The sequence below is a fragment of the Drosophila grimshawi genome, unplaced genomic scaffold, assembly GCF_018153295.1.
Source record: "Drosophila grimshawi isolate 15287-2541.00 unplaced genomic scaffold, ASM1815329v1 contig_848, whole genome shotgun sequence".
In the NCBI taxonomy this organism is placed as follows: domain Eukaryota; kingdom Metazoa; phylum Arthropoda; class Insecta; order Diptera; family Drosophilidae; genus Drosophila; species Drosophila grimshawi.
In genome coordinates this window covers 6,582,024-6,600,879 of record NW_025063692.1, presented here as the reverse complement: position 1 = coordinate 6,600,879, position 18,856 = coordinate 6,582,024, and the positions used below count along the sequence as shown (strand labels likewise).

The following is an 18,856-nucleotide window of genomic DNA, read 5'->3' as shown; positions in this document are numbered from 1 at the left end:
CCGTAATGATTGCCCTCGAGCTGTGCGGAGCCTTCGCCCGTTGTTGCTGCTGTCGTCGTCGTTGTTGTTGCTGTTGTCGCATTTGCCTGTTGCTGTTGTTGTTGTTCTGTGGCATAGTCGTCGTCATCATCGTCTGCCGTGTTGGCTGCATCCTGTGCATCATCCTCATCATCATCATCATCATCGGCATCGCCGTCGGGCAGCAGGTGCTCATCGAGAGTTTTGTGTGCATCCGCCTCGTTCTTTGGTGTTGTCTGCGTGGTGGAGTCCACCTCTGTGGGTTTAGTGCGCACCACAATTGCCGCTGGCGTCGCTGAATCGTTCTTTGACTCGTTCTGGGACTCATCCAGTGTCGTCGTCGTGGGTTGCTCGTCGTTTCGCATGGTCGTGGGCGTGGTCGGCTCGACAGCCTTGACTGTCTCCGTCACCAGAGAGTCGAGCACCTCGTTCACAATGGCAGAAACGTGCTCCTGGCTCTCAACTGTTTCCGTTTCCGCTAAGCTTTCGGCTTGGTTTTGGGTTTCGGTTGCGGCTTGGGCTAGATCTAAAGCTGCCTCCACAACCTCGTGTACGATTTCCTCGGCGACGGCAGCGGCTACACTCGACTGCTCCTGATCTGCTTGAGTCTCTTGGGGCTCGGTTGTCTTTGATGCTGCCTCTGTTGCTGTGGCTGCCACTGCCGCTGCCACTGCCACTGTCTTTGTTTCTGTTTCCGTCTTTGTCTCAGGCACCAGCTGCTTCGTCGCTTCCTTTTGCAGCAGCTCTGCGGGTAGCTCATTGTTATTGGTTTCAGTTTTGGTTTTGGTTATTGTTTTGATTTTGGTTTCAGTTTCGCTTTCGTTTGCATTTCCATTAGCATTTGCGGTTTTTGCTTCCGCTTCGGCTGCATCGATCACCTTGTCGATGAGCTGCTCAACAATATCGCGCACCGCTGTGGCAACCACATCCTCCTCAGTCTCTGGTGTCGCTGTCGCCATCGTCTCGTCCAAGGGACTAGCGTTTGTCATCGATGTCGTCAGCTCCTCCGCTGTGGTGCTCAACGATGAGCTCATCTCTTGATCCCCAGCACCTGGCTCCTGACTGCTACTGCTGCTGCTGCTGCTGTTGCTGTTGCTGTTGCTGTTTGCCTCGTTGAGCTTCTCGTTGTTGTTCAGCTTGTTGTCGGCATCTTCAGTCTTTTGATTATTTGCTGTTTTCTGCTGCTGCTGTTGCTCTTTCTCAAGTGTTGTTGTGGTTGTTGCTGGTTTGACACTGGTCAGCAGCTCATTGGCATTCACTTCCTTTTGCTGTTCGGTCTTCTCCTTTTCCGCTTCGCTGTTGTTGTTGTTATTGTTGAGCAGATTCTTGCTGTTGAGCAGACTCACATTGTCCTGGGCCGTTGTCTTCTTCTCACAGTTGAGCACACCCTGCACCACCTCATTGACAGCCAGCTCGATTTCCTCGTCCTTCAGCACCGATGAGGAATCCTCGGCCTCCTGCAGCACACTATCCACAGCCATTTTGCAGTCATTCAGTGCCGCTTCGGATGCCAACAGCACCTGTTTCACATGCTGTTCCACATCGAGGGCATCCTTGGCCGTTGCCAGCTCCAGTTCCTCGAGATCATCACCTATTTGCAGCGTCTCCTTGAGCGCTGTCTGGCCACCACCTGTTTCGGAACTGGCACTCGTCGTGGAACTGAGGCCATTGCAGGCACTCTGCATTGCCTCGTCCGTTTTGATTTGCTCGTTGTACACATCGGAAATGTTTGCGATTACTGATTTATTGACGGGTTCCGGCTCCTGCTCCGGTTCCTGTACTACCTGCTCTGCAGCTGGTGGCGTTTCGGCTGCTTCGCCGTTTGTGGCACAGCCGCACGATTCGCTGCCCTTGTTTGCCAGTACTTCAGCGACTTCACCGGTTAGTTCCATATCCACGTTATCGAGATGATGCAGTTCCAGCTCTTCGACTTCCTCCTCCTGCACGGCGGGCACATCCTCCAGCGAGGCTACCGACACAGCACCCTTAATCGCCGGCAACTGTTGCTGCTGCTGCTGCTGCTGCTGTTGTTGTTGTGAGGCAACTGGACCATTCTGCTGTTGTTGCAGCTCCTCGCGCTCCCAGCCGCTGATGGTGCTAATGGGTCGCGCCTGACGCAGGGCAGGATCGGTAATGTTGTCTGTGCGCTGCCTTTCGTAGTGCTCATACATCTGGGCAAACTGCAGCTTGAACTCCTCATAGGAGACCTTGGAGTGAACGATCGCCAGGGTGTCCACCCAGACGCGCCAGCCGCCGTACTCGTGCTTGATCGCATGATGCAACAGCATACGGAACAGGGAGTAGACCATATCGCTGATCTTCTGCTCCTCCGTATTCTTCGGATGGATGTAGGCCATCGCGATGAGCCACTCCTGCCACACGGACATCTGGAGGACGGTGCGACGATTCTCCCGATTGCTATTGCATAGCAGCGTCATGTCCTGCAGAAAGAGCTTCTTCACATCGATCAGCGACTCCGTCTGCTTCGACTGCCGTATCAATGTGGCAACCACCTTCAGTATCACTGTGCAACCGAAATGTTCAAGTTATGTTCAAATTATAAACGTGTTAGACTCTCTTTGACATCTACATTCACAGTTAATAGCTAGCAAAACTATGACTTCTTGACTCATGACTCGGAATATATATCAGGACTGAGTTCAGCACAAATATTTGCACCTGTTGTTATAGATAGAATGGGACCTTCTTAGTCTCTTGACACTTGCAACCATTTGTAGCCAAACTATCACTTGTTTTTCGTATTCATGTCTCATAATTAATGAGCCTAGTGTTAAATGCAGACTTGGCGTAGCTACGGTTGTGTCTATCGTCGCATCGCATAATAAATTAATCCCAACGGGTCAAAGATGGCAACTAGCTTCTTCACAAAACTTTAAAATATGAACAAGACACGACTTTGAGGGGGGAAAGGCTGCTTGGTTGCTTGGTTGGTTGGTTGGCTGGTTGGTTGCCTGCCTGTCTGCTTGCTTGGTTGGTTGGTTGGTTGGTCTTAAAGCTAAAAAGGATTACTTACTGGGATTCTCGAGGCGGTAATGACTCTCCGGCTCTGGATGGCGTGTGTACAATATCTGCTGTGAGATGTGCTCCGTCATAATCTCGTAGAGCACATTGTATGTGGGCAGGGACAGGGACTCCTCGTACAGCAGCAGACGTTCCGCTAATAACGTGTACAAATTGTGTGGCGACATGACATCGTACTTACGCCTATAGCGGCGAGGCGAGAGTGGCACAAACGCGGGGAGGAGAAACCAGAAACATGCAAAAATTTATGAGCATGTGCATTACACGGCACTTTGTCAAATGGCAACGGAGTGAGGAGTGAGCAGATTTAGGTCTACCCACGTACGTCTACATCTACATACATATATATATATATATATGTATATACGTATGAATATGCAAGCATGTGTATACAGTTGCGGTCAAAATAATAGTAGCGCTGCTTCTCAAAGCATTTTTTCACCAAAAAATATCACTAATTTTATGGTGAGCAAATCGAAACAATCGAAAATCTTCAATATGACACAAAGATTCAAAACTGCAAAACAAAAACCCTTTTTAACTAAACCTTAAGTGTTCATATTTTTCATATATTCCAAAAAAATATATGTGTTTTGGGCACTGGTATTATTTTAACCGCAGCTGTATGTGGGTGGGCTGTGTGAATGGTCTGGAAAAGGGTCATTATTCAGGCGGCTTCGCTTACTTGTGTGTGCTGCGCGAGAGGAAAAAGCCGAGCAGCTTGAGCGCCTGGAGGCGTATCAATTGACTTTCGGCCGCCAGCAGCTTGAAGATGCTGCGGACGCCGTGCTTCACATCGAAGGCAGGTACCATTGAGCTCGGGTGCTCCGACATCAGTGAGATGAGCATCTGCAGAACATCGTGCAGATTCTCGTCCTAAACAGAACAAGATATATATATATATATAACGCATTTAGTTTGATATCAACTTCTTCTTTCAAAAATTTGCTTTAAAATTATATGTTAAAAGTTAGTTAGTTTAATTGCTTAACTCAGGCTTATTTCAACAAATTGTTCACTTTCTAACCTAAGGCTTTAAGTGTATGGCCATCCTCTTTTTAAGTCATTGATCTTATTAGTGAACAATAAGCATAAAAGCTGACGTTAAGTATAAAGTTTGAATGGTTATTTTAAGACAGTTTGGTTTACTTATAAATTGTTAATTCAATTGATTTAGTTCTTTACGATTGAAGTCTCAATTGTGTGTGCTTAATTGACACTCACCTCATGCATGGTCGTCAGATAGTTGAGTATGCTTTGCAATTCATCCTCCTTAACGCCATTGCCAATCATGATTAGCTGCTTGAGGAACAGCAGAATGTAGGCGCGTATGGCCAAAATATCCTTTTGAGCCGGTCGCGGACCATCTGAAATCGAATTGATTGATTGTGATTCGCTGCATCAGCATGAGTTGAGCGAGGAGTGATGAGTATTGGGAACTTACCTAAACCCTTTGGTATTATGCCGCTCTTCGCACGCGGATTGACGACCCAATAATAATACTTGAGGGTGTGCACCGTTTGCAGAACGGTGCTAACGCGTCGCACATTGCTGTAGATCTGAGTATCGCTGAGGAACTCGGTGGCCAGATAGGAGTATAGACGCGCCTGGACATTCGCTGGCGTATAGATCCACAGGGCGGGATTGAAGAGCACATGATCGAGCAGCTGCCACGTGAGAAACGAGAAACAGAACAACTGCGACAAATTAGTCAAGTAACTTATGCTGTCCTCAATTATCGCAGACTCAACGAAATTGCAGAATTTGAAGGTTCAAGATGTGGATGTGGATATGGATGTGTGTTGGTGTGTGAGAGTTTAAGATAGTTTGCAGATTAGTTAGAGAGATGGTTAGGTTAGTTTGAGAGATAGATAGATAGATAGATAGATAGATAGATAGATAGATAGAAAGAGAGTAGCGCAAGAACAAATGATTTGTTTTGATTTTAATACATACGTTTACATGAATTTCATGTCGATTGTTGTTGTTGTTGTCGATTGATTTGGATAGGGTTTGTTTACATATATATATTTATATATATATATATAGTTTTTTTTATGAGGATTGGTAGTATATATATTGGATAACGGTAACACATGCAGCAAACAGCAATCAATGTTTATCAACGTTTGTCATAAAACATAAAACGAGAAATTAACAAACAAAGTAATCAACAGTTTTCTTTTTAGTTTTCTTTTTTTCATTCATTATTAAACAGCATTCCAAAACGAGAACGATAACTAAGGCTAAGCTTAAACAAATATTCTTCTTCTTCATTGTAGATTAACTAATTACACTAGAAATTATAATTATAATGATGATCGTATATAAATGTAAGCTTAGTACTAAGTAAATATTATGTATATTAAGTTAGATCACGTTAAAATACTATGATGATTAATATGCATGATTTTATACTACATTTAAGACATGAAATTAAGTTTAATTTAGCTACAAAAACTAAGTTAGCTATGCGAACGCCAGCAAATTTATAGAACCATACTGATCCAGCATTTTAAAGTTAATAAAAACATAAATGCAATCGGCAATCAGCGTGGGCAAGAGACCTTGAAATTATACCGAAAATTAGCTACACTCAGAGATACTTGGGCAGCCCAGAACTTACTGAGAGACTGGCACAGAAACAGGTCATACAAGCAACATACATTAAATTGATAATACGAACGTACTCTGGGTATACAAAAAAGTTCGCAATTCCAAATAAACCCAAATAAATAATGTATATTCTCCAGCTTAGGAATGTGCCCAGCAGAAATATGAAATAAACTAAATTGAATTAATTTTCAATTGGATTCTAAACTTTCTGCGTGCAGATTTCACTTATTGTTTCCCAAAATTTTAGTTATCAAAGTGTTGCGATATAAACAACAGATAGTCAGAGAGATCGACTAGGAGATACCCTAATCCCAACTCGTAACCTATTAAAAGATGCATCCTTTACATTTAATTTTTCAATATCCGAAATGGACATGTATCGATATTTCCGGAGGCCGGAGTTATCGATAAAATAAACGAGAACTTATATTTAAAAACTCTTATTCGTCTGAGATCCGTAATATTATAAAGACGGACGGACAGATAGACTCTGCTGTGGTCCTGGTCAAGAATATATATATATACATTTCTTTAGTTCTTCGTTCTGCCCATTACATAGCTTTCGGTTATGTGTGCACAACTTCATGATACCCTTTATAGCCACTTTCAAAGGGTACACTGGTTGCCACAACTTGAATTCAATCCACAACACTCTCTATGCATCTCCATACATACATATGTATATACAACTAGAGGGTGAAATTTTTGGACGAGGCTCGAATGATGCTGGTAGCTGCATTTGCTGCATTTGTTGTTGGTCCCAATGCCCGCAGCGACAATAACAATGCTCCGTGTGGGACTAGCAGCAGCAGCAGCAGCAGCAGAAGTTTCCCAATTAAAAACTGTGCACGAGTGTACAATGATCAGGCACCACGGCAACGGTAAACCGACATTCGAAAAACAACGAAACAACCCCAGAATCGCAACAGATTCAGAAAAAAAGAGGAAGAAATTACACATATATATTTATGAAAAATAGTCCGGCACATTTTTGGGAAACGGATAATGCAAAAAAAAATGAAGTTACGCATCGCAATTTATTCAGATTTTATTGGTAGCCTTAAAGTCAACGAAACAAATTATGTGAATCCATAAAAGATGATGGAAGATGGAAAAAAATATGGAAAACTTAATATTATATGTTTCCGATGATATCAGCAATAGAAAATAACTATAATTAAAAGAAAATTATTCATTAATGTTATATACACACTGAAAGAAGGCTTAATGGCTGAGACATGTCTACAATTGAGAGACTAAGCTACTTCGATTTTATACTGTAAGAATAAGAATGGATGAATATATATTACAATGAAGTGGAACGATGTGAAATGAAATGGCAAATGAAACAATTGTACAAGTCAAATATGACAACTTTGATTGTCAAGTTGAAACAAGGGTTTTTCAATGAGCTGCTGCATATGTTGACAAATTAATGTATTTACAATGAAGTGAAATGATGTGGAATGGAACATCATGTATTAAGTCTATATATACTTGATAGAAATTATGCTTGATGAGCTAACAACTTGATAACAGGATATAACAGTAAAGTGGAACAATATGAAAATGAGGCAACTGTACAAATTGCTGTATTCAACATTTTAAGACAAACGAAACGAATACGAATACGAATACGAATACACGCACACATAGAAACAATGGAATAAAACGGAACGGAACGGAATTGAACGAAAACGAACATTTATTATTAGGAGTATACGATACGAGTAGAGAAATTTGAGAATTGAGCTTCACCTGGTAGAACTGTTGTAGTTATTTTGATAATTGGGTTTTAGTTCAGTTGTTGTTGTAGTTGTTGTTGTTATTGTTGTAGTTTTTGTGTGTTTGTCGATTGATTGAAAGAAGCGTTTCAAGATGTTACAATTTCGATTGATTGAAACGTTCAGTAAAGAATTTGAAGCAGATTGAAAATGTGTGGATTTTGTTCGATGAGGAGAAAAGCGGGCGCAGATCATTGTGTATATGGAACATGGGGTGTGTGTGTGTGTGTGTGTGTGTGAGTGTATGTGTGGGTGTATGTGTGATAAACAGAATATTGAGACCAAAGAATATATAACAAGTTGGATCAAAAGTGGGTGAGAAAAAGAGAGAGAGAGAGAGAGAGAGAGAGAGCAGAGTGTAAGAGAGCAGACAAAGTAGAAGAATTTAGTCTTTAGTTGTTAATACATTTATTTCAAAAGCACGTTCATTATATAATTCTCTTTGGAGAGTGTTTTTTTTTTAGACTCTATATAATTTGGCAAATCAGCTGGATATATATATATAAAAAAAAACAACAACAAAAAAAACAAAATACAACAGACATTCCAATTTTTGCTTAATTTTGGCTTGGGCAAAGAAAGGCGAAAGCTTTTTGTGTAACGAGAGTGCACAGAATCATCACAAAATCTCAGTGCGGAATCAGAGCAAAGCAATGCATAAAAGAAAAAAAAAAACAATAAACCGAATTTTATTTGCTGGCCAATTAAACGCAGGTAGCTTTTAAGCGTACAGTGCCACACAGCAAGCATGCAACAGTTACAGTCAAAGCAAAGTGAAATTATAATTAAATTCGGTCACACCGAACCCAATAACCGATGTCTCCCTGAAAGTACTTGGCACTGGGATTTATGACCTGTGCTATCAGCAAATATATGTACACATATTATATATAATTATACTTGATATACCTATTTATTGTAGTTCTGTGAATTAATATTTGAGAGAAGAAGTGGTCAAAATTCCCTTTTCATTAAAATTGTAGACTTTGTTGTGGAATCTTTTGTAAATTTATTTCTTGATAAGGACTAAAAAATGATTATAAATTAACGAGACATTTCGGTAGAGATTTTGATTTAAAGAATTCTCAGAAATACAATTTATCAAGCTATTTTTATGCCGAGAAGCGGATAGACGGAAACCGGGAAAATATATATAAAAGGGGTAAACATGCCGAGTGAAGTAGTTTTCAGAGCTGCTCTATCCTGCATTAGTTGCCAGGCATTTGCGGTAGTGGGTTTATCGTGTGTTAGGCAAATAACGGAGAAGAAAACGCAAACAAACAAATAAAAAAAATGAAACAGAAAAATAAACACAAAATGGGTTTATTGCATGGCACATAACTGACTAAGTATATATATCATAAATATTGTATATATGGAAAAGGATTAGTGTAGGAGTTGGGGTAAATGGGTGTCGGCTTTAGAGAATTACATTTGTAATGGAATGCCAAGTAAACGGGTAAACGGGTAATGGGTAAACGGGTAATGGGTAATGGGTACCTGGTAACGGATAACTGGTTACGAGTATAGCGAGTACATGAACTTAATACAAGAAAATTGTGTATTTGATATGCTACAGTATTTGTGTGTTTACTTTTTTAAAAGGATTACGCAGGCCCGTGTTCAACTGTGCGGCAGAAATGGCAGGACCAGAGACAGAGAGAGGCAGAGAGAGAGAGAGAGGGAGAGAGAGAGATAGTGGCGGCAATCGTCAACACCATAAACACAAGAACGACACACACAAACGCAAACAGAGTGCAGACAAATGTATATACACACACGCACACAGAGCGAGAGCGACACAGAGATATATATAGAGAGAGAGAGAGAGAAAGAGAAAGAAAAAAATATAATGTGAGTGTGAGAGAGACAGAGAAGGGATGAGGGGCGAACGGGTTTCGCATATCATTTAAAATTTGTTTGCCAAGGTGTTTAACATGCCACAAAAATGATGAAAAAGTGACAAAAAAAAAACGCATGGGAAAAGTTTTCGTTCATTTTTTTTTTGTTTTTTTTTTTTGTTCGTTAAATAAATGGTGTGCCCCAATGTTTACAGAACTCGACTCGAATAGACCGGGCAGGCGTGTGTATTGGGGAATGTACACTTATTTGAACAATGCGAAACACGGGCGCGGCTGATGGGGGCGCAGGGAGTGAGTCTGATGAACTGAAAAAAGAGTAGACAAAAAGACAAAAAACAAAAAAAACAATACACAAAACAAAAAAAACAATATACATATATGCATCATATATAAAGAAACTCACAGCGCGAGGCATTGGGTCATGCAATCGATTTGCGACGCGAACTTAGATCGAACTTACAAACAGACATATATTTATACATAATATACATAATTACTATACAGACTTAGTACATACAAATATCACATGTATATATATATATACATATAGTTAGATAGATAAGTAGATGGATAGATAGAGAGAGAGAGAGAGAGATACATAACTATAACTATATGCAATCATAATACAGACAAATACAAAATTGTAAAACATGCTTGCCAAAATCGACTTTGCTGTCCTCAAATCTCAAATGTCAATCGCATGCTATCGCTTCATAGTTGAGTTATACATAATACATTTATATAGAGTTAACTTTAGATGACATTGACGTCATGTTTCATGGCTTAATCACTAACATAGAGCAGCAGTTATGCAGATAGTAGTTCTAATGCGCCACTAAATGCTTTTTACAGATGCACAAATCAAATCACTTATTGTTTATGTTTTATTTTGGGCCTTGCGCCCACTCACCTGCTTCAGCAGCAAGTCACTGTTGGCCGACAGGCAGGTGACCAGATATTTGGTTAGATTGAGAAACGAGCCGAGCACCTCCAGGGTCAAATGCTCACGCGACGATCGCTGCAGCATGAAGGATATCACCAAGAAGCCACGATTCTGTATCATGTGCTGTTGCACCGTCTGCGATGTTTCCACTAGTTCGCAGATGAAGCCCAACAGTTTCGAGCTTAAAAATATACCATAAGGAAACGAATGAGAATGGCACATTGAACAGCAATGGGAACGAATGGCAAAGAAACATCAATAAAAAGATGATGACAATTCAATGCTAGATGAATGCAAATCAAACAAATGGAAATGAAAGAAAATTAAATGCTGATCGAGACTCCAGCTTAATAAATGCGAATATCAATATATGTATACAGTTGCGGTCAAAATAATAGTGCTGCTTCTTAAAGCATTCAATGATCACATCGAGGCATCTTCAAAATCTTTAATATGAGCGAAAAATTCAATTCGGCAAAACTAAAAAATCATTGGCTTCCCGTCTGAGAATGTTTTTTCACTACTATTATTATGAGCGCAGCTGTATATATATGTATATGTATATGTGTATAAATATATACTTACCAGAGCGTTGGATCCCGTTTAATATCGCTAATGCCCTCGTGCGCCATGTCGAGCTGCGAGAAGAGCGGAAACAGCACCTGAATGCCACCAATCGAATTGAGTGTGCAGTGTATGGAATGAGTGACCACAGCCTTGACATCCTGCGAATACCAATAGAAACACATATTAATTATAAATACACACCGACAACATATATGTACGTATAAACCCACAGGTTGGCCTCAATTGTTTAGGCAATTTGCTTATCTGAGTGTTGTTGCATTTGTGAACACTTCTGTGATATGAGTTGGAATAACCTCAAAAGCCACTTGGAATCTCAAACATGCAACCGGCTTATTTACATCTGACTGCTAATATGTTGGCTAATTAAGTGGCTGATACTAATTGTTATGCGAAAAGCGAGATATCGACAATATATATTCGCAATTCGCAAATATTTGCAAATTAATTACATTTGTGTTGCGTGAAACATTTCTGTATGATTAACAAATATTCTGATTTGCCTAAGCTGATGTCGCGCTTCAAAAGGTATCGATAAATTACCAGTTAGTTGATTACTTTTGGGAGAGAACATTTTCATAGCGATTGCTTTCGCACCACAAACTCAGATTGTCTATTGATACGAATTTTTACATTTTCCACTTGCCATTTGCCAAAGTTCTATGCATAAATTCTGCCCTTCTTTCAATATTTATCGATCAAATGGTATTTTTTTTTTTTTTGTTACTGTCGTTTTGAATATCGCATTACTTAAGCAACACTGTGCTGCCTATGAGAATAGTCGTTGTTGTTGTTGTTATGTTTGTTGCTATTGTTGAGGCTTGTCTTGGGGTCATTTCGGCGCCTTGTCGTTTGCTGCTTGCTGGTTGTTGGCTGCTCTTTTATGATTTGTGTTGTTTGTACAAGAAATTACTACAAAATTTATTGAATAATTTTGTTGCCAGGGCCGCAAACCCCTCCCAAAGAAAAAAAATAAAAAAATTCAACGACAGACCGCTGCTGAGCCCGATAAGGCTCTGGAACGCACGGGAAACAGAACAGAACAGCAGTGGCAAGGGGGGGTGCTGGGGCAGGAGGGCGACTTAAGATTGTTGTACCTAATAAGAAATGCCAAAGCATGCGCTTGAGTCGTAAAATGCTGCCCGAAATTTATGTGGTGCCCCCGACATGTGTGTGTGTGTGTGTGTGTGTTGTGTGTGTTGTGTTGTGTTGGTTTTTGGAATTGGTGTGATTCGGGACCTCAACGCGCTGTATGAAATGGACTCAACTGAACTGAGCTGAACTGAACTGAACTGAACTGAGTTCCACTAGCAACAGAGCAAGCTGTGTACATTTACGTATACGTAATAAGGCTGAGGGATTTACTCGTTGTATACTCCTGCCGTTTACACAGGACATAGGACCTTTCTATAGCTCACAGGTGTTAGAGGGTCAAGGGCTGTATGAAGGGGGCAGGGGCATGTTTACTTACCTGCAGCATGAGCGCGTGCGGCGTGTGTACAAAATATGAAACATTTCCTTTGGGGGAAGATTGCAAACACAGTTGACCATCGGTTGCCACTGGATTGTACATGAAGACAATGGCATTCGATAGTTTGCCATCATACAGCACCTGTACACCGAAAAAGAGATAGAATGGCCAGAAACAAAGAAAAAGACAGAGACAGAGACAGAAAAAGAGAGAGAGAGAGAGAGAGAGAGTGTTGTTGTATATTAGTTTAGGCATTGCTTTCAACAAGTCATTGCTAGAGCTCTGAACCCGGCGAATTGTTTCCGGTCACGCTGACAATTTACTTTGGCTCTTGCATAAGACTCAATACATAAAGAGAGAAAGAGAGACTCCCCTATATACATACAGTATACATTATATATACATGAAGTACTTATTTGCTACAAATACATAGATAGCTGCTTATATACAGCAAACGGGACGCGCACAATATACATATACTCACACACACATATACACAAGAATTTGCTGAATTCTCACACATTAGCCATGACTAGGCTGCTTTATATGTATATATTTATTTTTTATTATATATATAAATGAATTTTTTAGTTGGTGCCGTCATATGAGGCGTATGCGCAATATTCTTGCAGCAGCTGCTGTAGCTTGTTTATTTTGCAGCGTGTGTGCGCGCGCGTGTGTGTGTGTGTAGATGTGTGTTAAGTAAACCTATGGGCACACTCGTATATGTATGTGTTTGTTATTGTGTGTGTGTGTCTGTGTTGCAAGCTGGTGCGTGTGTAATCGCTGGCTGCATAATTTGCTGCTAAAAATACTTCTTTGCGTTATTTAATAGTAAAACAAACAAAACAAAATTATACAAAAAAAAAAAAAAATTAAGCAAAAACATACACAAATTTCAAGAAAATTAAAATATTTTAACATAAGAAGCACGATTTAAAAAAAAAGGGTTGTTATTAAACCGAGCAAGTTTGCTTGAAAAAATCGTTGTGTTTTGAATCCGGGGCTAGCGACTGAGTTGTGTGCTTTATTATCTGAATAGTAGCCAGTGCTATTCATAATTAAGGTTAATAGTTATTATATATAATCAATAAATATAAATTATTTAAATTAATTTCATATTTAAATTAGAAAAAAGGAGGATACCAATAAGCAATTTTATATAAATCTACCAATACCAAAAATATCTCAAACTTAAAACTTTTAGTGAGTTAGGAAACCAAGTAACAAAATAATTAATTTACATAATAATAATGGATACTTGTATATATATTAAAAAGATAAAAAAAAACTCTAGTCGAGAGAGAGCCCGACTTGTAGTTTCTCAGACAGAGACACAGACGGAAATCGACTCAACTTTTGATTCAGATCAAGACATGGGTATATATATATACATATATATCTCACCTATATTTGCACAACTTCATTAAGCCTATTCTACATTTTACAGATTTTTAATGGGTTCAAAAATGTATTGTAAAACATTGGACTTGGAATTGGGGAGTTTCAAATAATAACCTGAAAGCTAAAATGGCCAAAGCACTTTTCTGTGCACCCATTTGAATGAATACATTTTCTTGTGGAAGCCACATTCACAGCTTGACCTATTTTTGTAAGCTTAATTTTTGGTTTGGTTGTCGCAAAACTGCAGCGACATCAAATAACTTTTAAAACTAATGCACTTCTCATTCTCTGATTCACATGTGCCACATTCACAATAAATGCATATGTCGTAAAACAATAATAAGAGTAAAAGTGCGAGTGCACGCAAGTAACTGGAACTGGAACTGGAACTGTACGAAGTGAAAACAATATGAAATGCTGAAATGCTGAAATGCAGGCAGCCTCTTCATTTTACTAACCAAAACCATGTCTGTACATATATATAAATATATATATATATATATGTATATATAATATAAAGTTGTGTATGAAGCACGCTGCATGGATTTTTATGAAATCACAGAGAGGGTGGGGGGAGGGCTAAAGACATCATCAGAATAATGAAAAAATAAAGAAACATGACTACAAGATGCCTGAGGAAAACAGGCTCGGAGTTCTACATTTGCCTCTGGCTTTGTCTTGCGTCTGATTTCAGGTGTGCTGCAAAGTATGCAACATTTATTTCTAAGGCTCGCATACCGCATTGTTTCCAACACAACTCGGAGTAGAGCAAGCCTCCCCTCCCCCCCAATCCGTCTCAATCCCCGTAGCCCACCCCTATTCCCAAATTCCCATATTCACTTTAAAATGAACAGCTCTTAAAGGTGGGCGCACTTTAAAAATCTACACAAATTTACAAACATTTTCATAATTACGCAAGAAAGCGCTGTGTGTGGTGTGGAGCTGATTTTATGGTTGGGCTTTGGCGGGGATCATTGTGGTTGGAAAATTCAATAGAGCAGCGCATGCTGCGCTTCAATGAATGGGAACATTTTGATTGGCTTTGAAGTCTTGCTTGTTGTTGGCCATTGAATGTTGGTTGAGGAGGGCAGGGTATGGGAGGGGGTGTTAATTTGTGCGCATTCAAAGCGATTCGTTGCGATTTGATTCGATTTGATGAGATTGGCTTGCGGATTTGCAAGACCTTCAACATTGGAGACTTTGCTACCTTTTTAATTGGCGTCGCGCACAATGCACAACAGAGCAATGGTAACAAATGTTGGATGGTCTGGGCTGTGGAGCATTGGATGGTGGAAGTTGGAAGGGGGAAAGGGGTGTAGTGTTGTTGTGCTCCTTTGTTAACTTACGAGGTCGTTGAACTGACAAAAGTTTTGCTAGACTGGCTTTATATGCATGGGTAGTTATTGATAACTTACACAATTTTTGAAAATATATGAAACAAAATTATTTAAAAAAAAAATATATAATAACAAAAAGTATCCAACGATGTGCATTAAAAATACAATATTCAAGTTGAAAACATAACATCAACTTAATTGTATGCTTATAAATTTAAAATTTAATACAAATATAGAAGACAAATTAATTGTGATCAAAAGTGTGTTAAAAGTTAAAAAAAATAATAAATTTATAAATAAATACAAATAAAATAGTAATAGAAAAATAATAAAACAAAATTCAATAATAAAAGCAACAAAAAAAAAAATACTTAAAAAAATTTAGTTTACAGACTATTCAGTAAGGAGCAAAAAAAGGAAAACATAACAAAAAAATTGCTTACAGCTTTTAGCTGGTTGATTTCCTCAGTGTCGCCCGTAATTGCGGAGGTGGCGGCCACGCCCATCGATGTCAGGCTGTTCACACTGGACATGCGACGCAGCTGGTCTGCATCGTGCCCCAATCAAAATCGATCGATTGAAATTCAAAGCGACAAACGATAAAAACGATAAGAATCGAAAGCAAAACAAAAAACAAGAGAAATTAAAAACAATAAATACCAAAAGAAGCATTTCCAGTGGGCAAATGGCCAAGCGGATCATCCGCAGTGTTGCTGTTGTGGTTGTGGCTCGATTGTTGTTGTTGCTGTGACAGTGGCAACTGTTGCTGCTGCTGTTCGCTGTTGCCGCTTTGATTATTATCGCTGGGCGTGCTGGGCGTGTTTGTGGCCGCTGTTGCTGTTGTTGCACTTGTTGGTGCTGCTGCTGCTGCTGCTGCTGCTGATGTTGTTGTTGTTGCTGCTGCTGTGGCTGTTGCAAGGGCACCACCCGTTAGTGTTGCCAATGCAACCGCATTGCGTGCCGTCAGCACCGCTCGTATCTTGACAAAAGCGGCATTCAAATCTAAACGCTCATCGGACCAATCAATTGCACGTGCTTCCTGCTCGGCGGCGAGCGTTTGAAATTGCAGCTGCAACAGTTGCTGCTGATGGTTGCTGCTGTTGTTGCCACTATTGCTGATGCTGCTGCTGCTGCTATTGACAGCATCGCCAATGCTGGCACCACCCAAACTGGCTGTTAGTTGAAAGTGACTCACCCGTTTGTGATTGTCCGGCAGATTCAGATAGCACTCGTTATCGAAACGGAATTGCGACTGTATGCGTGAATGCGTGTGTGTGTGTGTGTGTGTGAGTTGTCATTGCAGGTGTGTGTGTGTGTGTGTGTGTTTGTTAAAGGAACAACATACAGACACATCGTTGTTATTATTGTTATTGTCGTTGTTGTTGTTTGATGGTGCAATGTTCAGTGCAGCGCATTTAGACAAAAAGAGAGAAAGAGACAAAGAGAAAAAGAGAGAGAGAGAGAGAGAGAGAGAGAGAAAGAGAAAGAAAGAGCGCACAGGAAAAAAAAAAGAAAATAGTTAACAAAAATACATATGTAATTCTTGCTGCACATACACTCAGAAAAATAAAGTCACAGCTGTTCAGCTCGAAAAATTTATATTCTTCAATATTTTACTTTACGAATTTTTACTCAAGAACTAAAGAATTTTATCATAAATTTGAAGGTAGAAACTAGATTTCGGTCTTATTGAAATTTAGAACAGTGCGTTTTTTTTGTTTTGCTGAGTGCACAACTTGCCCCAAAAAGGGGGGCGGCGGGGGGACAAAGGACAAATGTGCTGCTGCTGCAGTGTAAATTGTTTAGCGTGGTGCAGCCACAGTGGCACAGTGGTACAATGTGGTACAGGTGGTTAAAAGCTGCTGCTGTTGCTGGCTTGGCACAGTGGCACAAAGTTGCACTTACCTTGTAGCCGGGCCCCAAACGGTGCATGGCGCATATTTGTTGTGTTGTCAGCGCCTCGCTGAATAAATATATTGCCGACATTTGGCCACAAAAGACGCGCTCCTCATCCAGTTCGGGCGTGGCGCCAATGTAGCACTTGTCAAAGGGCTAAAAAGAGAGAGAGAGAGGTAGAAAGAGACATAGAGATGGAGATATAATGTTAGTTAATAAGGCAGATAACCGAGTTGAGCTCATCGCTACTCACATCGTTTGTGGAAACAAACCAGGCCATTTCGGTTGACGACGCCAGTTGTCCATTTACGAGGCACTTGATTTCGCTTTTTGTCCAACGATTGTATATATACACTATGGCTATCATATACCACTGCGAAAATAATAAAAAAAACACACAGATATATTGGATTAGTTTTGCATTTAATTCCAACTTTGCATTGTCATCATTTTCTCCAAAACTGAACGCATTTTTAAATGTAAATTCTGCTGATTGCTAATTCAATTTCGGAGCAGAATTCTCGATTGAAATTCCCTCAAGAATTCTGCCGCAATTAAATCGCTTAAAGCCCGTTTCAGTAATTAAATATTTGTTGGCATTGACTCGTAAAACTCCTAAACTTAGGAGCAATATGCTTACTATACTTGCACCAAGATTAACATTTTCTACTCTTTAATTGAATTTATGAGGGGGAGAGATATTTATACAGTTGCGGTCAAAATAGTAGTGCTGCTTCTCGAAGCATTTAATATAAATACGACTCATGCAATTCGGCAAAACAAAAAATCATTTTTTCTCATCTGAGAATGTTTTAAAATACAATTCATTTCCAATTACTAATCTAAAATAATTGTAAGAATAATAAATTTAAAAACTTTAATTTGCTGTTGTTAATTAATTTTATTACGCTGCCAACTTGTAATATTTACTTTTCTTTTCAGTATTGATTGCGTGTGCTTAACTCCAATTTTCATAATTTCTTTTTCTTTTAACATTTTCCAACACATATGCTTGCACTACTATTATTTTGACCGAGGCTGTACGGTATTCGAGAAGCTTCATCCCTTATTAGTTATGTATATATATGCCGTAAGCCACCCTTTGTATAATTTCGTATAAATAGTTAATTTTCGTCGCCAAACTAAATTCAATTGGCTTGGGCAGGTAATTAGCCGTTGTTGCTACCCATTCAATGTGCTGTTAATTAAACTTTGGCAGCACCCAAATCACACGCCCATAAATTGAAAGAGGGTATGCCAAGTGAAGTGTTCCACAGACGGAGCAGAGTGGGAGGGTCCCAAAGACTATAATGGATCGTAACTCACAGGTGTAATGACTGGTCTGGATGGGGAGTAGACTTACCTTGCGTGGCTGGAATTCATATTTGACACAATGCTGAAAGCCCTTGCCCTTGACCTTCATGGATGTGAGGACGAGACAGTTGCCCACAAAGTGGGCAGTATACCCAACGCCCTTCGATGTCTTGAAGCTGTAAGCAGGTAGAAGAAATGTATGTGAGCAATTAGTGTGTTTGCCAATTAGTTGCAGATCAACAGGATGCGTACTGAAGAACTGTATTTATATTTTTTGGTGGGTGGCACTTACCAGTAGAGATAGGGTTTCTCTCGTTCAATGTTCACCGAGTTAATTGGATCCAATCGAAACCAGGTGGTAAAGGTAAATCCATTTTCGTAGGGCCATTTGGCCAACGGTGGCAAAACCATTGCCTGTGGAATGCGGAAAGAAGAAGAATCAATGTTTGGAAATCAGTTCGACGCAAATGTGGCACAATTAGTTGCAGCCACATGGTGGTAACCAGAGAGAGAGAGAGTGGGGAGGGGGGAGCATGTGCGAAAATAAGAGTCCACCCACATAGTGTCAGCTTGTTAAATGTCAA

The 18,856-nt window shown here is 39.9% G+C and overlaps 1 protein-coding gene across 5 annotated transcripts in view; it reads right to left on the bottom strand.

The window, feature by feature from the left end:
• Positions 1-18,856, bottom strand: part of LOC6566205 (neurobeachin) — a 220,034-nt gene that overhangs the window by 18,568 nt on the left and 182,610 nt on the right. Inside the window, exons 5-19 of one of the 5 annotated variants that reach the window (XM_032739008.1) lie at positions 18,565-18,686; positions 18,322-18,448; positions 17,212-17,331; positions 16,968-17,114; positions 15,723-16,314; positions 15,506-15,609; positions 12,322-12,462; positions 10,851-10,990; positions 10,233-10,446; positions 7,435-7,443; positions 4,505-4,757; positions 4,285-4,427; positions 3,746-3,936; positions 3,053-3,243; positions 2-2,542 (exon numbers count right to left, since the gene is read on the bottom strand). In XM_032739008.1, coding sequence (XP_032594899.1) covers positions 2-2,542; positions 3,053-3,243; positions 3,746-3,936; positions 4,285-4,427; positions 4,505-4,757; positions 7,435-7,443; positions 10,233-10,446; positions 10,851-10,990; positions 12,322-12,462; positions 15,506-15,609; positions 15,723-16,314; positions 16,968-17,114; positions 17,212-17,331; positions 18,322-18,448; positions 18,565-18,686 — 5,035 coding nt within the window. The remainder of the gene's footprint in view (position 1; positions 2,543-3,052; positions 3,244-3,745; positions 3,937-4,284; positions 4,428-4,504; positions 4,758-7,434; positions 7,444-10,232; positions 10,447-10,850; positions 10,991-12,321; positions 12,463-15,505; positions 15,610-15,722; positions 16,315-16,967; positions 17,115-17,211; positions 17,332-18,321; positions 18,449-18,564; positions 18,687-18,856) is intronic. The other 4 variants (XM_032739009.2, XM_032739010.2, XM_032739011.2 and 1 more) reach the window with 4 other exon arrangements.